Source organism: Bos javanicus, chromosome 17 (genome assembly GCF_032452875.1).
Source record: "Bos javanicus breed banteng chromosome 17, ARS-OSU_banteng_1.0, whole genome shotgun sequence".
Lineage (NCBI taxonomy): Eukaryota > Metazoa > Chordata > Mammalia > Artiodactyla > Bovidae > Bos > Bos javanicus.
In genome coordinates this window covers 64,452,267-64,469,538 of record NC_083884.1, presented here as the reverse complement: position 1 = coordinate 64,469,538, position 17,272 = coordinate 64,452,267, and the positions used below count along the sequence as shown (strand labels likewise).

The following is a 17,272-nucleotide window of genomic DNA, read 5'->3' as shown; positions in this document are numbered from 1 at the left end:
GCTTCTATTTCCCCTCATCCCTCTTCTCTGAAACTGAGCCCCTTAAGTCAGGCAGAGATGTGCAGAGGAAAGAGTGAGAGGGCCTAGGGATAGGAGAGCCTTGGGTTCAAGTATGACTCTGCCTTGCATGTGCTTGGTAGCCTCGGGGCAAGGCACGTTGCCTCTCTGAGCCTCAGTTTTCTCATCTGTAAAATGGGAATCATATAGTAACTCCTCGGTGGGTGAAGGACATTTGAGGAAATAAATGGAAAGTGTCTAGCTGCTTGCCTGGCCACAGTAAATACCTGTTAGACCTGCTGGCCATTAATAGTGATGCAGGCAGAGACTTGGTTCTGTTTTCCCTCGTGCCAGGAACTTAGGGCATGTTTTGGGGTGGATGAAAATGCAGTGGAGAATGGTGGAGGGTTTATGTATGAGACTGTGGAGGTTGGCTGGGGCAGCTGGACCCCCAGCCAAGGGCCAGTGAGTGCTGGCCTGTCTCCTTCTGGTGGAACAGAAGATCCCCTTGGATCTTGTTTCTGTCCCCCAAAAGGATGAGCTCTGTGGCCCAGACCCATCCCTGTCCGATGAGCTGACCTCCATCCTCGACGAGCTGACTCAGCTGAGCAAAAGCGAGCACTGCAAGGTGGCCCTCAGAGCCAGGCAGGTAGGCTGGCCGGCTGTGGTTCCCACCGCACCCCGGGCTCACGGGGTGCCATCCTCCACCATGCCCAGCCCCCCACATGCACAGCCCCTTTGCTGCAGGACCGGCCCTTGGCGTCTTCCCTGCGAGGATGGCTCACCCCAGCCCGTCGATCCCCTCTCTTCCCCTCGCAGGTCCTGATTGCCTCCCATCTCCCCTCCTACGAGCTGAGGCACAACCAAGTGGAGTCCATTTTCCTGTCTGCCATTGACATGTACGGCCACCAGTTCTGCCCAGAAAACCTCAAGGTGAGGCCATCTGCATCCTTCCACGTTGCACAGAGCACATGCCATGGCCCAGGTGGGGCCTGGGAGTGGGAAGGCGGGCTCTCCCTGCCCTCCACGGATTGGTGCTCGGATGCAGGGCACAATCACCAGCACCAGTGGTTTAGCTCAGCATGGCCAGGGCTGCCTGAGGGGGCCCAGGGGTAGCTCTGAGAGAGGTTGGGTCCTGCAGGATGGATGGCAAGGCAGCAAGGCTCTCTCAGGAGGCATGATGTTAAAACTCCACATGTGATGGAGCTTATTGGAAGCTGTGAGCACTCACATGGCTGGGTCTTGGCTTCATTTTCCCAGGGCCCCCTCCTCACCCACTAAATCTGCCTCATTCACAAGCTTCCAGGCACCCCCTCTATGGCTAGAGCTGGGAGCCCTGAGAACAGTCACCCAAAACTGCCTGCACATTCAGATCTCATGGGCCTGGAGCCTGGCAGCATTTTGTGATAACAACACGACCAACCTCTCTTCCCTGCCGCTATCCCTCCCCTCCTCTGACTGCTGGTTGGAATTTGTTAGCATTCCGCTTTCCTTCTTTATTTCCCTTTCCGTTTCCTGTAGAAATTAATACTCTCAGAAACAACCATCTTTGATGTGCTGCCCACTTTCTTCTACCACGCTAACAAAGTGGTTTGCATGGCATCCTTGGAGGTAAGTAAGTGAGAGGTCCCTGGAACAGCTTCAGTAGACCAGTGTCGGTCCTGGCATCTGCTGCCTGCACTCCACATGCCTGACCCTGGGCCATGTGCCTGGCAAACATGATCTCAGCATTTTCTCTCCAACGTAGGTCCTTTTACTTACACCCGTCTCATGGAAAAGGGAATGGAGGCTCAGAGAGGTGAAGCAACTTGCTCAAGGTCACACAGCTAAGAAGTGACAGAGCTAGGATGTATATCAAGTCTATCTTAGTCCAATAGCTCAGTTGGTAAAGAACCCACCTACAATGCAGGAGACCCCAGTTTGATTGCTGGGTTGGGAAGATCCGCTGGAAAAGGGATAGGCTACCCACTCCAGTATTCCTGGGCTTCCCCTTGTGGCTCAGCTGGTAAAGAATCCGCCTGTAATGCAGGAGACCTGGGTTCAATCGCTGGGTTGGGAAGATCCCCTGGAAAAGGGAATGGCTACCCACTCCAGTATTCTGGCCTGGAGAATTCCATGGACTGTGTAGTCCATGGGGTCGCAAAGAGTTGGACATGACTGAGTGACTTTCACTTCACTGTCGTAGTCCAAAGTTCTTGCTGGTAACCCCAGCTGTCTTGTGTGTTATTCCAGCCTCCTCTGGCACAGGCACAGTTAAATACTAACCCCCCAAGGGCCAGGTCCAAGGCACTTCATCTAAACTTTTGATTCCTTGAGCAACAAATTATGGCAACATGTGCAAGTTGTCTACCAGGGAAGCTCATTAGAGACTTAGTGTCCAGAGTTTTATTGAGGGCTGGTCACATAAGCACTGGAGAAGGCGACCCCACTCCAGTACTCTTGCCTGGAAAATCCCATGGACGGAGGAGCCTGGTAGGCTGCAGTCCATGGGGTTGCGAAGAGTCGGACACGACTGAGTGACTTCACTTTCACTTTTCACTTTCATGCATTGGAGAAGGAAATAGCAACCCACTCCAGTGTTCTTGCCTGGAGAATCCCAGGGACGGGGGAACCTGGTGGGCTGCCATCTATGGGGTCCCACAGAGTCGGACACGACTGAAGAGACTTAGCAGCAGCAACAGCACATAAGCGCCCTCTGCTTGGCACATACCACAATTCCAAACTCCCAGGAAGAAAATATATGCTCAGCATAAGTCATACTGTTTGCTTAGTTAATGCACTGCCAACCATTCTTCTCTAGGAATGGTGGGAACCTTCCCAAATCCAAGTTCTCACATGCCAGCCAAGGGCCAGCCTTGCAAGCAGCAATTTCAAAGGATAGCAGTTAATCCCTGGATTCCCTATCCAGTTAAAAAAATTCCCAATGCTTAGTCTTCAGAACCATGCCGTCCAATATGCTGGCCACATGTGGCTTGTAAGCACCTAAGATGTGGCCAGTCTGACTGAGATGTGCTCGGAGTGTAGGATACACACTGGATTCCAAAGACTCAGTATGGAGAAAGAATGGAGAATATCTCAATTTTTAAAAATTGGTTGCATGTTGAAATGATAATATTTTAGTTATTGGGGATGAAATGAGGTATGTTATTAAAATCATCTTTACCTGCTCCTTTTAAGTGTCTACTAGAAAATCTCAAATTAATTTAAAACTGCCTCCGTGGCCTGTGTTATATTTCTACTGGACAGCATTACTCTAGAGCAGGAGTCAGCAAACTATAGTCTGTGGGTCACATCTGGCCCCCTGCCCAGTTTTGTAAATAAAGTCTTATTGGAATACAACCACGTCCACACATTTACATATTGTCCATGGCACAAACTCGTGCCTCTTATAGTGGGAGTTGGAGTCTTAACCACTGGACCATCAGGGAAGTCCCTACAGCAGCAGAATTGAGTAGTTGTGATTTGTGATAAAGATGATATATTCCACAAAAGCCTAAAATATTTACCACCTGGTCTTTTGCAGAGGAAGTAGCATTCTAAAGAGTGAGCATATTTTACTCTTCACTGCTTTCAGTTCAGTTCCGTTCAGTTGCTCAGTCGTGTCCGACTCTTTGCGACCCCATGAATCGCAGCACGCCAGGCCTCCCTGTCCATCACCAACTCCCGGAGTTCACTCAAACTCATGTCCATCGAGTCGGTGATGCCATCCAGCCATCTCATCCTCTGTCATCCCCTTCTCCTCCTGCCCCCAATCCCTCCCAGCATCAGGGTCTTTTCCAATGAGTCAACTCTTCCCATGAGGTGGCCAAAGTATTGGAGTTTCAGCTTTAGCATCAGTCCTTCCAATGAACACCCAGGACTGATCTCCTTTAGGATGGACTGGTTTGATCTCCCTGCAGTCCAAGGGACTTGCAAGAGTTTTCTCCAACACCACAGTTCAAAAGCATCAATTCTTCGGCGCTCAGCCTTCTTCACAGTCCAACTCACATCCATACATGACCGCTGGAAAAACCATAGCCTTGACTAGACGGACCTTTGTTGGCAAAGTAATGTCTCTGCTTTTGAATATGCTCTCTAGGTTGGTCATAACTTTCCTTCCAAGGAGTAAGCGTCTTTTACTTTCCTGGCTGCAGTCATCATCTGTAGTGATTTTGGAGCCCCAAAATACAGTCTGCACTGTTTGCGCTGTTCCGCTCTGGGGACTGTGTTCTGGGCTTGTTTCCGGGGCCCGCAGGCCTGGGTTTTCTCAGGTGCGGTCTGTGCTCCTGTTTCACCAGGTGTATGTGCGGAGGGGCTACATCGCCTACGAGCTAACCAGCCTGCAGCACCGCCAGTTCCCGGATGGCACCTGCGTGGTGGAATTCCAGTTCATGCTGCCCTCCTCCCACCCGCACCGGTACAGAGTGGTGCCCACCTGGGGAGGGGTGGCTTATGTTTCTTTTCTCCCTGACCACTGTAGTCCTGTCTCTGGAGGGACCCAGCAGGGATGTCTGGGAACTGCTGGGGAGACATTAGGCACACCGTTCCCCAGCCTGGCGTCTCTCCACATCTCCATTCTCTTTTCAGTAGCATGGAGATAACCCCATGCCTGCCGCCTAACTCTGCACTGTCTGGGCTGGTAGCTGCTACCTACCTGTGGGATATTGAAATTAAAACGCGTCAAAACTAAATTAAGAATTCAGGTCCTTGGTCACACCAGCTCACGTGTGACTTGTGGCTGCCATATTGGACATTGTGGTTCTAGAACATTCCATCACCGCAGAAAGTTCTGTTGCACAAAGTTGTCCAAGACCCTGATGAAGAATGAGGCACAGACAGCATTCAGGCCCATGCCTGGCACACAGCAAGTTGGTGAATAGTGAGGATCCCTCTGATGATCGTGACGGACACTGTTACTACTGTCCGATGGCGTGACGTGTGTCGAGTCCTGTGCTAAGAGCTTCCACACTCTCCTCTATTCAGCTTTATTCCTCATCCCACAAAATAAAGATTGTCACCTTTGCCCAGTTGAGAGAAAGGGGGACTGACTAGGGGCTTGGGATCCTTTTGGGGCTTGTGGGAGATGTGCTGTAAGAACTTTTGAACTTGCCCCCCCCCCCGAGGAGGCAGTCCTTGCCTTTGTTTATGTTATTTATTGGGCTGTACCAGGTCTCAGTTGTAGCACAAGAAAGCTTCAGTCTTCACTGTAGCACGTGGGGTCTTTAGTCGTGGCACATGAGCTCGTGGTTGTGGCACGTGGGGTCCAGCTCCCTGACCAGGGATCAAACCCAGGCCCCCTGCATTGGGAGCACAGAGTCTTAGCCACTGGACCACCAGGGAAGTCCTAGAATTCTTTGCCTCTGGAGTTCTTCGCTGCAGCAGTTCAACACTGCTAGGAAAGAAGGCTGGGGTAGTCACTCACACTCTGTTTCTTGGAAGAACCTACATGAGTGTCCTGCTCATGGTTGTGACCCTTAGTATATATAGACACATGGCATTATTATCAGCCAGGGAGATACTGAGGACCCTGGAGGGCTTCCTTGACCATCTCAGGCCCTTGCTGTTGCTGTCGGCTAGAAGGGTCAGGAGCTTGCCTGGAACCTGTGGCCTCAGCTGCCCCACGGCCCTGCTCTTCCAGGCCTCTGGGAAGGTCACAAGGGGTGACATCTCACCGTCCCGCCCCAGGCCGAGCCTGACTGGACCCTCCACACCTGTGTGCATTTGTGACCATAGGGGAGGTCCGGTGAGAGACCAGCAGGACTGAGGTCCAGGCCCCTGGTGCGCTGTGCATGGCCAGAGGGGGATCTCTTCCCCTATCCCTTCCACCTCCGATTCTAAGCCCCCCTCTTTCAGAAGACTCTGTTGTGGGGCTGGCTCACTGAAGCTTCCAGGGCAGGAATGGCTCTTGGGGCTGGATCTGCAGGCGGCTACCTCCCCCCCCACCTCCCACCCCCACTGCAGGATGACCGTGCCCATCAGTGTCACCAACCCGGAACTGCTGAGACACAGCACGGAGCTCTTCATGGACAGTGGCTTCTCCCCCAAGTCCCAGCGAATGGGGGCCATGGTCGCCTTCCAGAGATTCGAGGATTTCGTCAGGTACCCAGCAGGGTTCAGTCTCCCCAGAACACCCCAACCATAGGGCTTGAGCGAGCTTCCCCTGAACCCACCTGTTCATTGCACACGCAGGTGGGGGTGGCCTAGACACACGGCACAGCGAGTTAATAATAGAATAATATAGCATCAAAAGTGTGAGTTCATGTCAGCACCTCCTGCTTTTGAATACTGGCTCACCCTGCTTCTTGACTCTAAGACTCTGAACAAATGATTTCTCTCAATACCTTTGTTTTCTCATCTGTATAAAGGGCACAAGAGGACTTACTTCATAGGGTCACCGTGAAAGTTAAATGAGATAATACATTAAAAATATTGTATTTAAACCATCGTTAGTATGTAGATAACGTGCTCAAAAATGTCAGTATCATTCCCCTGTTTAAAAATCTTGATGTATGTATTCAACTGTGTTGGGTCTTTGGTGCATCATGTAGGATCTTTTGCTGTGGCACACGGACTCTCTAGTTGTGGCACACAGGCTCAGTAGTTGTGGCGCGTGGGCTCCACAACGTGTGAGATCTTAGTTCCCCGACCAGGGATCAAAGCCGCGTCCCCTGCAAGGCAGATTCTTAACCACCAGCCCACCAGGGAAGTCCCCATTGTGCTTTTCTCAGCCTGCCCCTGTATATTATGCATCATGCTTGGATTATCTCGTATCTTTACAACAGCCTTGGGAGGTGTAGTGATTACTTCTGTTATCCTCAGTTGACTCAGAGAAGTGAGATGAGATTGCAGGAGTCTCCCAGCCAATAAAAAAGGGACCCTAGCCATGCCCCCAAAGTATTGGAACCCTTTCTTTTATTCACCATCTCAAACCACATAGGTTCATTCTTTTTTGGGGGGAAGACCCCATCACTAGTGCCTTGGACCTAGTCAGGAACCACAGGAGCTCTGTACAGACTTGGATGCGCTCGCAGCGTGGTGGTTGGGAAAGAGGGAGGGTCTGGATCTGACCTATGACCTCGTGGGGCAGCGGCCCCTCAGCCCTCCCTCTCTGCCCCGCACCCCCAGGAACTTTGATGAGGTCATCTCCTGCTTTGCCAACATGCCCAAGGACACCCCCCTCTTCAGCGAGGCCCGGAATTCCCTGTACTCTGAGGACGACAGCAAGGTGAGGGTGTGAGCAGGGAGCAAGCCGAGGAGGGGCGGGCTGGGGCCCCGGGCCCTTCTACTTGGTTTTCTTGGCGCCCCCCTTGGCTTTCTGTCCTAGAGCCTCCGAGAGGAGCCGATCCACATCCTAAATGTGGCCCTCCAGCACGCGGACCACCAGGAGGATGAGCAGCTGGTGCCCATTTTCCGAACATTCGTGCAGTCCAAGGTATGCTGGGCAGCCTCTGGGTCTGGGTTCCTGAGAAGGAGGAGGGCTGTCTTGATGAGGTGTCCATGTGCCCGAGTTGTCTTGAGAGCTTCAGAGCCGCAGGCCTGGCTGCCCATACCGGCTTTGCTCTGCCAGTGACCTTGGGCAGAGGAGGCTGAACAGGCCAGAAATTTGGCTTCTCCCCCCAGTAACACAGAGGTGGCATTTCTCTCTCCCTGGGAGTTGCCATAATAAGATGACACAGTATATACACCACCTTATGCAGATGATACAGTCAGTAAATAGTTTTGGAGTTTAGGGCAGTGTTTTCATTGGGATAAGCCAGAAAACTCACGATTGTATTTATTTGTTTTTGGTTACACGGGGTCTTTGTTGCCGTGAGCGGGCTTTCTCTATCTGGACAGCGGGGGCAGCCCTCTAGCTGTGGTGCTCAGGCTTCTTGTTGCAGTGGCTTTTCTTGTCACGGAGCACAGGCTCAAGGGTGTGAAGGCTTCGGTAGTTGAAGGGCACACAGGCTGAGTTGCTCTGCGGCGTGTGGGATCTTCCCCAACCAGGGATTGAACCCCTGTGCCCTGCATTGGCAGATAGATTCTTTACCACTGGGCCACCAGGGAAGTCCCAAACTCCCAATTTTAAAATGGTCACTTACGTTAACAACCACTTATGCAAATAACTGGGTTGGTTTTATAAACATGTGGTGTCATGTGTAATAATGTGTGTGTATATATTTTAATAGCTGTATGAACATAATTTACGTACCATACCATTCCTCCACTTAAAGTGTGCAGTTCAGTGCTTCTTGGTACCATAGTCCTCTTTTCTGCAGTTTTGTTTTCCTTAGTTTCAGTTTCCCCTGGCCAATTGTAGTCCAAGAACATTAAATGGAAAATGCCAGAAATAGGCAATTTGTCAGTTTTGAGTCGTGTGCCATTCTGAGTTGCTATGAGGAAGTATTGCACCATTCTGCTCACTCTGACTCAGATGCGAATCATCCCTTTGTCCAGCGCATCCACCGTTTGTCACTTAGTAGGTGGCTGGGTTGTCCCGTCAGTTGTCATGGTATTGCAGTAGTTATGTTAAGTCACCCGAATTTTACCTAATTACGCCCCAAAGTGCAAGGGTAGCGATGCTGGCAATTCGGATATGCCAAAGAGAAGCCATAGGGTGCTTCCCTTAAATGAAAAGGTGAAAGTTCTTGACTTAATAAGGCAGGAAAAAAAACATATGAGATGCTAAGATCTACAGTAAGACTGACTCTTCTAGCCATGAAATTGTGAAGGAGGAAAAAAGAAATGTACCCTTAAACTGCAAACATTATGGCCACAGTGAGTGATAAGTGCTTAGTTAAGACAGAAAAGGCATTAAGCTACAAGAAAATATTTTGAGAGCCCACAATCACATAGCTTTTATTACAGTAAATGGCTATAATTTTTCTATGTGGTTAATCTCCTATTGTGGGCTTTCCTGGTGGCTCAGATGGTAAAGAATATGCCTACAATACAGAAGCCGCAGGACTGATCCCTGGATCAGGAAGATTCCCTGGAGAAGGGAATGGCAACCCACTCCAGCATTCTTGCCTGGAGAATTCCATGAAAGAAGAACCTGGCGGGCTACAGTACCTAATTTGTAAATTAAACTTTATTGTAGGTATGTATAGGAAAAAACCAACAACAACCTACTATATATAGGGTTTGGTATTATCCATGGTTCCATTCATCCACTGGGGATCCTGGATCATATCCCTGGTCAGTAAGGAGAGATTACTAATATATTCATAGGGTTGTGTAACCATCATTACGATCATTATATTTTAGAACGTTTTCACCACCCCCACCAAAATACCCCATACCCATTAGTAGCCACCCCATTTTCCCTCAACTCAACACCCCTTTCCCTGACCTTGGAAACCACTAATCTACTTTCTGTCCGTGAATTTGCTCATTCTGGGTGTTTCCTATCAATAAACTAAGTGGAATTTCATACAATATGAGGCCTTTGGGGACTGGCCTCTTTTACTCGGCATGTTTTCAAGGTTCATCCAGGTAGTAGTAACATGTATCCGGACTTCATTCCTTTGTGTGACCAAGTATGATCCCATTGTATGTTTGGTTTTTAATGCAGAAAAACATCCTTGTGGAGTGTGGACTCCGAAGAATCACATTCCTGATTGCCCAAGAGGTCAGTCCCATGCTCGGCGCATCTGAGTTCTTTACATTCTTCAAGACTCGGTGCCATTTATTTGAAGTTTGCTCTGTAGATTGGGGTGGGAAAGATCGGTGGCTAAAGGAGAGATGGCTTTCCAAATGATTTGTTCTAGCAGTGGCCTGGGTAATGGTTAAAAATCATAAAACAAGTCTATAAATATTTAAATAAGTCTTGCTTGACTTAATTGTCTTTCATATGTCTTTTTTGCAGAAAGAATTTCCCAAGTTTTTCACATTCAGAGCAAGAGATGAGGTATGGTGAAGAGCAATGAAGTGGTTCTGTCTTCCCTGTGATCTTTGATATTCAGGAAGAATATTGTCCCCAGTCCTTATGATCCCTGTATTCTAGAAGTGCAACTTAAGTGCAGACTCCAGCCTTCCTCTGGGCTGGTATTTCCAGTGAGAGCCCCGTGTTTGTATGTGGGCCTCAGACCTCACATTTCCTACCCTTTCAGCCTTTGCTATACACATTTCTGTCTCACCTGGAGAATTTTTATACTTGCTGTTGTAACTCTGTAAGACAGGTCTCCCAACCTCTTTTGTTTATATTCTTCTAGAACAGTGGTTTGCAAACTATGGCTTGCAAACTGGCTCCCTGTTTTTTAGGGATCGATTGGTTGGTTTTTGTTTTGTTTTTTGGCCATGCCACACATGGCTTGTGGAATCCTAGTTCCCTGACCAGGAAACGAACCCAGGCCCCCTGCAGTGGAGGCACAGAGTCTCAACCACTGGACCACCAGGAAATTCCCCAGCCCCCTGTTTTTATCACCAAAGTTTGATTGGGACACAGGCCCTACTTATTAATCTCTTGCTGTCTCCTATGGCTTTCTGGCTCCAGCAGTAGAATCAGGCAGAATCGAGTACACTCAGCCCTCCATGTCTGCGGTTTCCACATCCGTGGATTCACCCAACCACAGATGGAATCTCTGTGATTGGCCTTATCTGCGGACGCAGAGCACGTGGATTCAGAAGTCGGACTGTGGCTTTGACCGACTGTGTACTCCATCGGTTCTCTGGCCTTTTGAGAAAAAGTTTGCTCATCCCTGTTCTAGAACAGGTGGTCTTGTTCCCAGCACAGACCCAGCATCCAGCAAACAGTATTTTAATCTATCCAGAGCCTCACTTTACTACTTAAGACCCATCCTTCCTTTAGCCTCTTCAGTTAAAACTCTAGCACCATCAGTCGCTTCCTTCTGGGGACCAATCTCCTCAAGGAAACCAGGGACTTCTTGAGAAGCACTCTGTGTCATGATCACAGAAAACAGCCTGGTGGGCCAGGAGGTGCTGGGGACTCACTGGGCTCCCCCAGGGCTGAGAGACCTATACCAGCACAAGACCTTCCTCTCTGCTGGAACTTCGCAAAATCTCAACTCTCCGATCTCTCGAGTTCACGCTAGAGGACACCATGACTGCCTCTTTCCTGAGCACTAAACCCGCAGCACCAGGGGGCGTGCAGGACAGGGCGTGGACCAAGCAGGCATGCCGCCTCAGTGTCCAGCTCCACGTGTGTCTGTGTGTCCATCTGTTTTCTCTCCCCGGTCGGCCCGCAGTTTGCAGAAGATCGCATCTACCGTCACTTGGAGCCGGCCCTGGCCTTCCAGCTGGAGCTCAGCCGGTTGCGAAACTTCGACGTGACCGCCATGCCCTGCGCCAACCACAAGATGCACCTGTACCTGGGTGCCGCCAGAGTGAAGGAGGGCGCCGAGGTCACGGACCACAGGTTCTTCATCCGGGTCATCATCAGGCACTCAGACCTGATCACCAAGGTCAGGGTCAGCGGGTGTTTGTGTTTCCCCCTGAACTTGTCCCTCGGGGGCCGGCCTTGGCAGGATTGAGTCCCACGCGGGGCAGGGCCTGGGCTGCACGCGGGGATCGCAGGGTGAACGGGGCACCCACAGCCCTGGCCTTGTGACCGACAGCCCAGTCTAGAGGGGACAGGAGGTAATAGCGGCTTACTTTCATGGTGTAACGTGAGGATTCTTTGTTCCATCACGGAGATGTGTCTGCATGAGAGAATCAGGAGGATAGAAAAGACAGATCCTGGTTTGTTAAGGGGCTTTTTTTGTATTTGTTGATTGAGTGTACCATCATATCCCCTTGTTTCTCTCATTTACAAAAGTAATTCATGACTATCCTGTGAAGATTGCAAGCAATACTGAGAATACTTCCAAAAATCAAGGAGGGACTTCCCTGGTGGTCCAGTGGTTATGACTCTGCTTCCAATGCAGAGCGCACAGGTTCGATCCCTGTTCGGGGAACTAAGATCCCACACGCTGCGTGGCTTGGCCAAAAAAAGAAAAGGACCCAGAATCCTGCCACTCAGGGGTCAGCCCTGTTGGTGACCCTTTGTAGGCCTCATTCCATATGTGTATTTGAATTGGGTTGTAGGTAGAAGGTTCCAGCTCAGGCTGGACATACCATGTAAAGAATTGGTTTTTACTGTAGACCTCGTTCTATGTTAATGAAGATGATCCCCTCCCTGCAGTCCCCTAGCACGGAGGTATCATGTGTATGCAATGTTTTTAAGGAATCCTCTAGTGATGAGTGCTAAGCTAATCTCAGTGTTTTCCTGCCTCAGATGTTCTAATAGCTTTTATGATTATCCGGGTAAGTGCAAGTCGCTCACTTGTGTCTGACTCTTTGCAACCCCATGAACTGTAGAGTCCATGGAATTCTCCAGGCCAGAATACTGGAGTAGGCAGCCATTCCCTTCTCCAGGAGATCTTCCCAACCCAGAGATCGAACCCAGGTCTTCCGCATTTCAGGCAGATTCTTTACCAGCTGAGCTACCAGGGAAAGGCCAACAGACCAGGAGATGGTTGTTGAAAAGATGGTTTGTCACTCACAGATCCCAAGGGGAGGGGGCACCCTGTATCATGGGGACCACGTGGGGAAGTGCCAGGGCTGCTCAGGAGGCCGTGGGAGGGGGGATTCGTGGACAGGGGCCTTTATTGTGGGTTTCGCAAGAAGGACCAGGTGAAGCGGCAGGCAGACTTGGCAGTGGCTGGCTTGAGTGATTTCAGCAGGCTCTGAACGTAGGGGCTGTCTCGTTGTCTGATGCCTGGCCCTGGGGTGATTAGGGCCCCAGGACAGTAGCCTGGGGCGTGAACCTGATGAGGAGTAGCGGGGTGTGGACCTTGGATTGGTTGGATTGGTTGGTTTGCCTGAAAAGCAAGGGCTCATGGGAGAGTTGTTTACAATATCTTGCAAGAGACTGTAAGACCCCTCTGGGGTCAGCACAGCAGAAAACACAGAAAATAAAAGAGGTGCCGTGTACACGAGACGGCCTTGAACATTTCTTTGCCTCTGGAGGTGGGGCTCTGCTGTCTTACTGGGCACACCTTTCGGAGGAGGGGTTGTTCTCCCCTCTCCCTGACTCTGAGCCCTGCACCCCTGGCCTTAGCGGTTGCCCCCTCCCACTTTGACAGGAAGCCTCCTTCGAGTACCTCCAGAACGAGGGCGAGCGGCTGCTCCTGGAGGCCATGGACGAGCTGGAGGTGGCATTCAACAACACCAGCGTGCGCACAGACTGCAACCACATCTTCCTCAACTTCGTGCCCACCGTCATCATGGACCCCTCCAAGGTCTCCCCTCGGCGCGCAGGGCCCTCACCAGGCTCTGGGGGTTCACCTTCCCTGGGACCCTCCTGCTTCGTGGTATTGCCTCCCGGTGTGCGAGACCCGAGTTGTAGGGTGCATACGTGCGTGTCTGAGCCTCAATTGCTGCAGGTGGAGCACAAAGCTTCCATCAATTAATTCTAGAACCGTATTCCAGCCACCCCCCTGAGGACTGTCCCTAAGGATGTTCCCCCTCCATGGGCATGCTTCACTTTTTGGGAAATGCGGATGCCTAGAATAGAATGTCCTTTGCAAAACACAGTTCTGGCCTCTCCCTGGTTCCAGGCTCTGTTATGGGCTGCCTGTGGGTGGGGGAGCAGGTGAGCACCTGAGGTCTGTGACCCAACCATCCTCCATGGCTGGTTCCTCACAAGCCGGCAGTTTGTGATGGCGATTCTGGGATGAAATAAGTCCTTTCAGTCCATCGGGTTGGAGTTTGTGATGGTGATTCTGGGATGAAATAAGTCCTTTCAGTCCGTCGGGTTGGAGTTTGTGATGGCGATTCTGGGATGAAATAAGTCCTTTCAGTCCATCGGGTTGGAGTTTGTGATGGCGATTCTGGGATGAAATAAGTCCTTTCAGTCCATCGGGTTGGCATGTGGGGGGGTGCAGAGGCTCATGCTGACTCCCCAGCTCTATCAGTTCATGTCGTTCCCAGAAGAGAAAATGCTTAGTCTTGGGATACATGAAGGAGAGGAAGACGGTGTAACATAGGAGCACTAGCTCTTACAGCCTCAGTTTCCTCCTCTGTCAATAGGGGACAAAAATGCTAGCCTCTCTGGGTAACTGTGGGGACAGAGCGAGATACTGAGCTTAAGTCGAAGATGCCTTTGCTTCTTATCAGCTAACGATGATACATGCAACATATCACTCCGCTGTATACATCAGTGCATTTTGCATTCGGTATACCTCACCATTCTGTCATCATCAGAGTGAGAACTGTTAGGAGTGTGTGCAGTCTAGGTTCTGAAGTTGCACCGCTGTGGTTTGCTGCAGATTGAGGAGTCGGTGCGGTCCATGGTGATGCGCTACGGCAGCCGCCTCTGGAAGCTCCGCGTGCTCCAGGCTGAGGTCAAGATCAACATCCGCCAGACCACCGCCGACAGCGCCATCCCCATCCGCCTCTTCATCACCAACGAGTCAGGCTACTACCTGGACATCAGCCTCTACAAGGAAGTGACCGACCCCAGATCTGGAAACGTAAGGCCGGGCTGGGTCACAGAAGTCGCGTCAGAGCAGAGGCCCAAGCCTCTCCTCCACGTCCGCGGGTCTGTGTCTGTTTCAGAAAAGTTCCTTTGTGTCATATGTTAGAGTCCACACAGAAGTGATACCATGTGGTGTCTTTCTGACTTACTCCACTTAGCATGATAATCTCTAGGCCCATCCATGTTGCGGCCAATGGCGTTATTTTGCTCTTTTTTAAGGCTGAGTAGCATTCCCTCTTTGCATTTTCATTGAGGAGCAGGAAGAAATAAATTGAGCAAGAGTGTGGTTCTCTGAGACTTGCCTCCCTCACTCTCTGATTTTCTCTTTCTGGTCCAGATCTTGTTTCACTCCTTTGGCAACAAGCAAGGCCCCCAGCATGGGATGCTGATCAACACTCCCTACGTCACCAAGGATCTGCTTCAGGCCAAGCGATTCCAGGCCCAGTCCCTGGGTACCACCTATGTGTATGACTTCCCAGAAATGTTCAGGCAGGTAAGTCCTGGGACTGAGACTCAGCACTGCCGGGGGTCCCCCTTTAAAGACTCCACCAGCATCCACAATCTCCATTCTCAGTTACTTTTCTAAAGACCTCACTCTAAAAAACAGTCTTCATAAACGAAAAGAAACTAATACTGGGAATGACTTTGTAGTATATTTTTCAAAAACAAGACTTATTTCATCCCAGTGGTAAAAAGAATATAATATAGAAACTTTGGACAACAAAGGAGAGTGGAAGGAATAAAAAAGTAACTCCTAGTTCCATATACTAAAGACAAATTGCTTACCATTTCCTCCTGGTCTTGTTACTGCTTATATTAAGTACTTGCCATAAGCCAGGCACCATTTTAAGGGTGGATAGACCATGAGGAAGAGGATGGGGTCACTACCTTTGATGAATTAAAAAAAAGAATGTTTTATGTTTTGATGAATTTTGAAGTATACACTGGACACAGAATATATACTGGATACTTCCTTCAAGTATGTCTTCTATGCCTATATTTTTTTACATAGAAGCGCCTTTCAAGGAAACTGAACACACTTGCATTGGTGATAAGGATGCCTTTGTACATCCTCTCCATTGCCTTGTGAATGACATTCATGAAACTGAGCCTGTGGACTTCTACTGTAGACAGGAAAGCATCCATGCACTTTAGGCATGAGATGCAAGGTAGTAGGAAAAGCTGCTGTTTAGGGTCAGGAAGTCCTGGACTTGAATCCCACATCTGTCCTTTGCTTCCTGTGTGTCTCCAGGCAAGTTCCTTCACCTCTCGAGGCCTCTCTTTTCTCCTCTGTTAAATGAGAATAATAATTAGTACCTACCTCCCAAGGTTGTAGTAAGAAATACATATTAAGTATTCAGTAGAGGACACGACTGAGCGACTTCACTTTCACTTTTCCCTTTCATGCACTGGAGAAGGAAATGGCACCCCACTCCAGTGTTCTTGCCTGGAGAATCCCAGGGACGGGGGAGCGTGGTGGGCTGCCGTCTATGGGGTCGCACAGAGTCGGACACAACTGAAGCGACTTACCAGCAGCAGCAGTAGCAGCAGAGGCTATTTTAATAAATGGAAACTTTTATGATTAAGAATGTTATTGTCTGTATCCTCCTGCCTTGGACATCATGGGCCACAAGAATAAGAAGCAGACACATCAAAAATAAATCCATCCACTTTTCTTTTAGATAAAGAAAGAGTACTGTGGACTACCCATAAATTTGAGAACAGATGAAAAGGAAAATTTCCCAGAAAGATACATCTTATCAAAACTAACTCAAGAAGAAATAGAAAATATAGATTATAAGCATTAGTGAAATTGAATTACTCCATCTGTTCCACCTTTTTTTAAAAAACTGGAGTTCAGATACAAGAATAGAAAGAAGCAAAGTGGTGTTTTTTGTAGATGATAAGATACCTATACAAGTAATCCAAGAGGATTTGAAGACATAGCAAGAGAATACAGCAAGATTACTAGATACAAGTGCATGCTTATTCATTCAGTTGTGCCTGATTCTGCAACCCCATGGACTGTGGCCCACCAGGCTCCTCTGTCCATGAGATTTTCCAGGCAAGAATACTGGAGTGGGTTGCCATTCCCTTCTCCAGCTAGATCAGTATACAAAAATTAATTGTGCTCTCATAGACAAGCAATAATTCTAAAATCTAATTGGAAAAATGCTGTTTACAATATTAAGATCAACTCTAAAGTTTCCCTAGGAATAAATTTAAAAAACATACAAGGAATAAATTTAAAAAAACATAGGGGAAATTTTGAAACTTTATGGAAGTACTTTAAGCCTAAATAAACAGAGATACATCGTGCTTATGAATGATCAGAAGAGTCAATATTGTAAAGATAATAGTTCCCCACATAATATATTCAGTATAATTCTGGAGTTGTGGGTGTAACTTAAAAGTTCATAGGAAAAGTAAAAGTTTGTGAGTAGCAAAAGCAATTTTGAAAAAAATAATCTGGGGAACTTGTCTTAGCCATCCTTTAAAATAAGTCACTTTTCAAGCAGCTTAATAATGTAATGTACTTAATAATGTAATGTACTTAATATGTAATGCATAATATTATTGTAATGGAGCTAAACAGATAGACCAATGGAACAGAATAGAGTCTAGAATCAGACCCACTTATAAACAAAGCCTTGACAGAATGCAGAGGTGGAATTGTGAATGAAGGGGAATACATCTCACGAAAAGATACAAAGACGTTTCTTATCTAATTGGGAAAATAAATTTTTATTTCTACCTCATCTGGTGTACAAAAATAAATTTCAAGAGATTAAAACCACTTGGAGTGAGTTAAAAGCATAAGCATAGGAAAACCCCACA

General features: G+C 48.8%; 1 protein-coding gene across 5 annotated transcripts in view; it reads left to right on the top strand.

Moving 5' to 3' along the window:
• The window catches only part of ACACB (acetyl-CoA carboxylase beta), a 115,794-nt gene that overhangs the window by 73,509 nt on the left and 25,013 nt on the right, over window positions 1–17,272 (top strand). For all 5 annotated transcript variants that reach the window (XM_061385113.1, XM_061385114.1, XM_061385115.1 and 2 more), the window contains 13 exons: window positions 533–646; window positions 817–930; window positions 1,519–1,608; window positions 4,275–4,393; window positions 5,938–6,075; window positions 7,102–7,201; window positions 7,301–7,408; window positions 9,530–9,586; window positions 9,824–9,865; window positions 11,163–11,378; window positions 13,041–13,196; window positions 14,226–14,429; window positions 14,772–14,927. In XM_061385113.1, coding sequence (XP_061241097.1) covers window positions 533–646; window positions 817–930; window positions 1,519–1,608; window positions 4,275–4,393; window positions 5,938–6,075; window positions 7,102–7,201; window positions 7,301–7,408; window positions 9,530–9,586; window positions 9,824–9,865; window positions 11,163–11,378; window positions 13,041–13,196; window positions 14,226–14,429; window positions 14,772–14,927 — 1,614 coding nt within the window. The remainder of the gene's footprint in view (window positions 1–532; window positions 647–816; window positions 931–1,518; window positions 1,609–4,274; window positions 4,394–5,937; window positions 6,076–7,101; window positions 7,202–7,300; window positions 7,409–9,529; window positions 9,587–9,823; window positions 9,866–11,162; window positions 11,379–13,040; window positions 13,197–14,225; window positions 14,430–14,771; window positions 14,928–17,272) is intronic.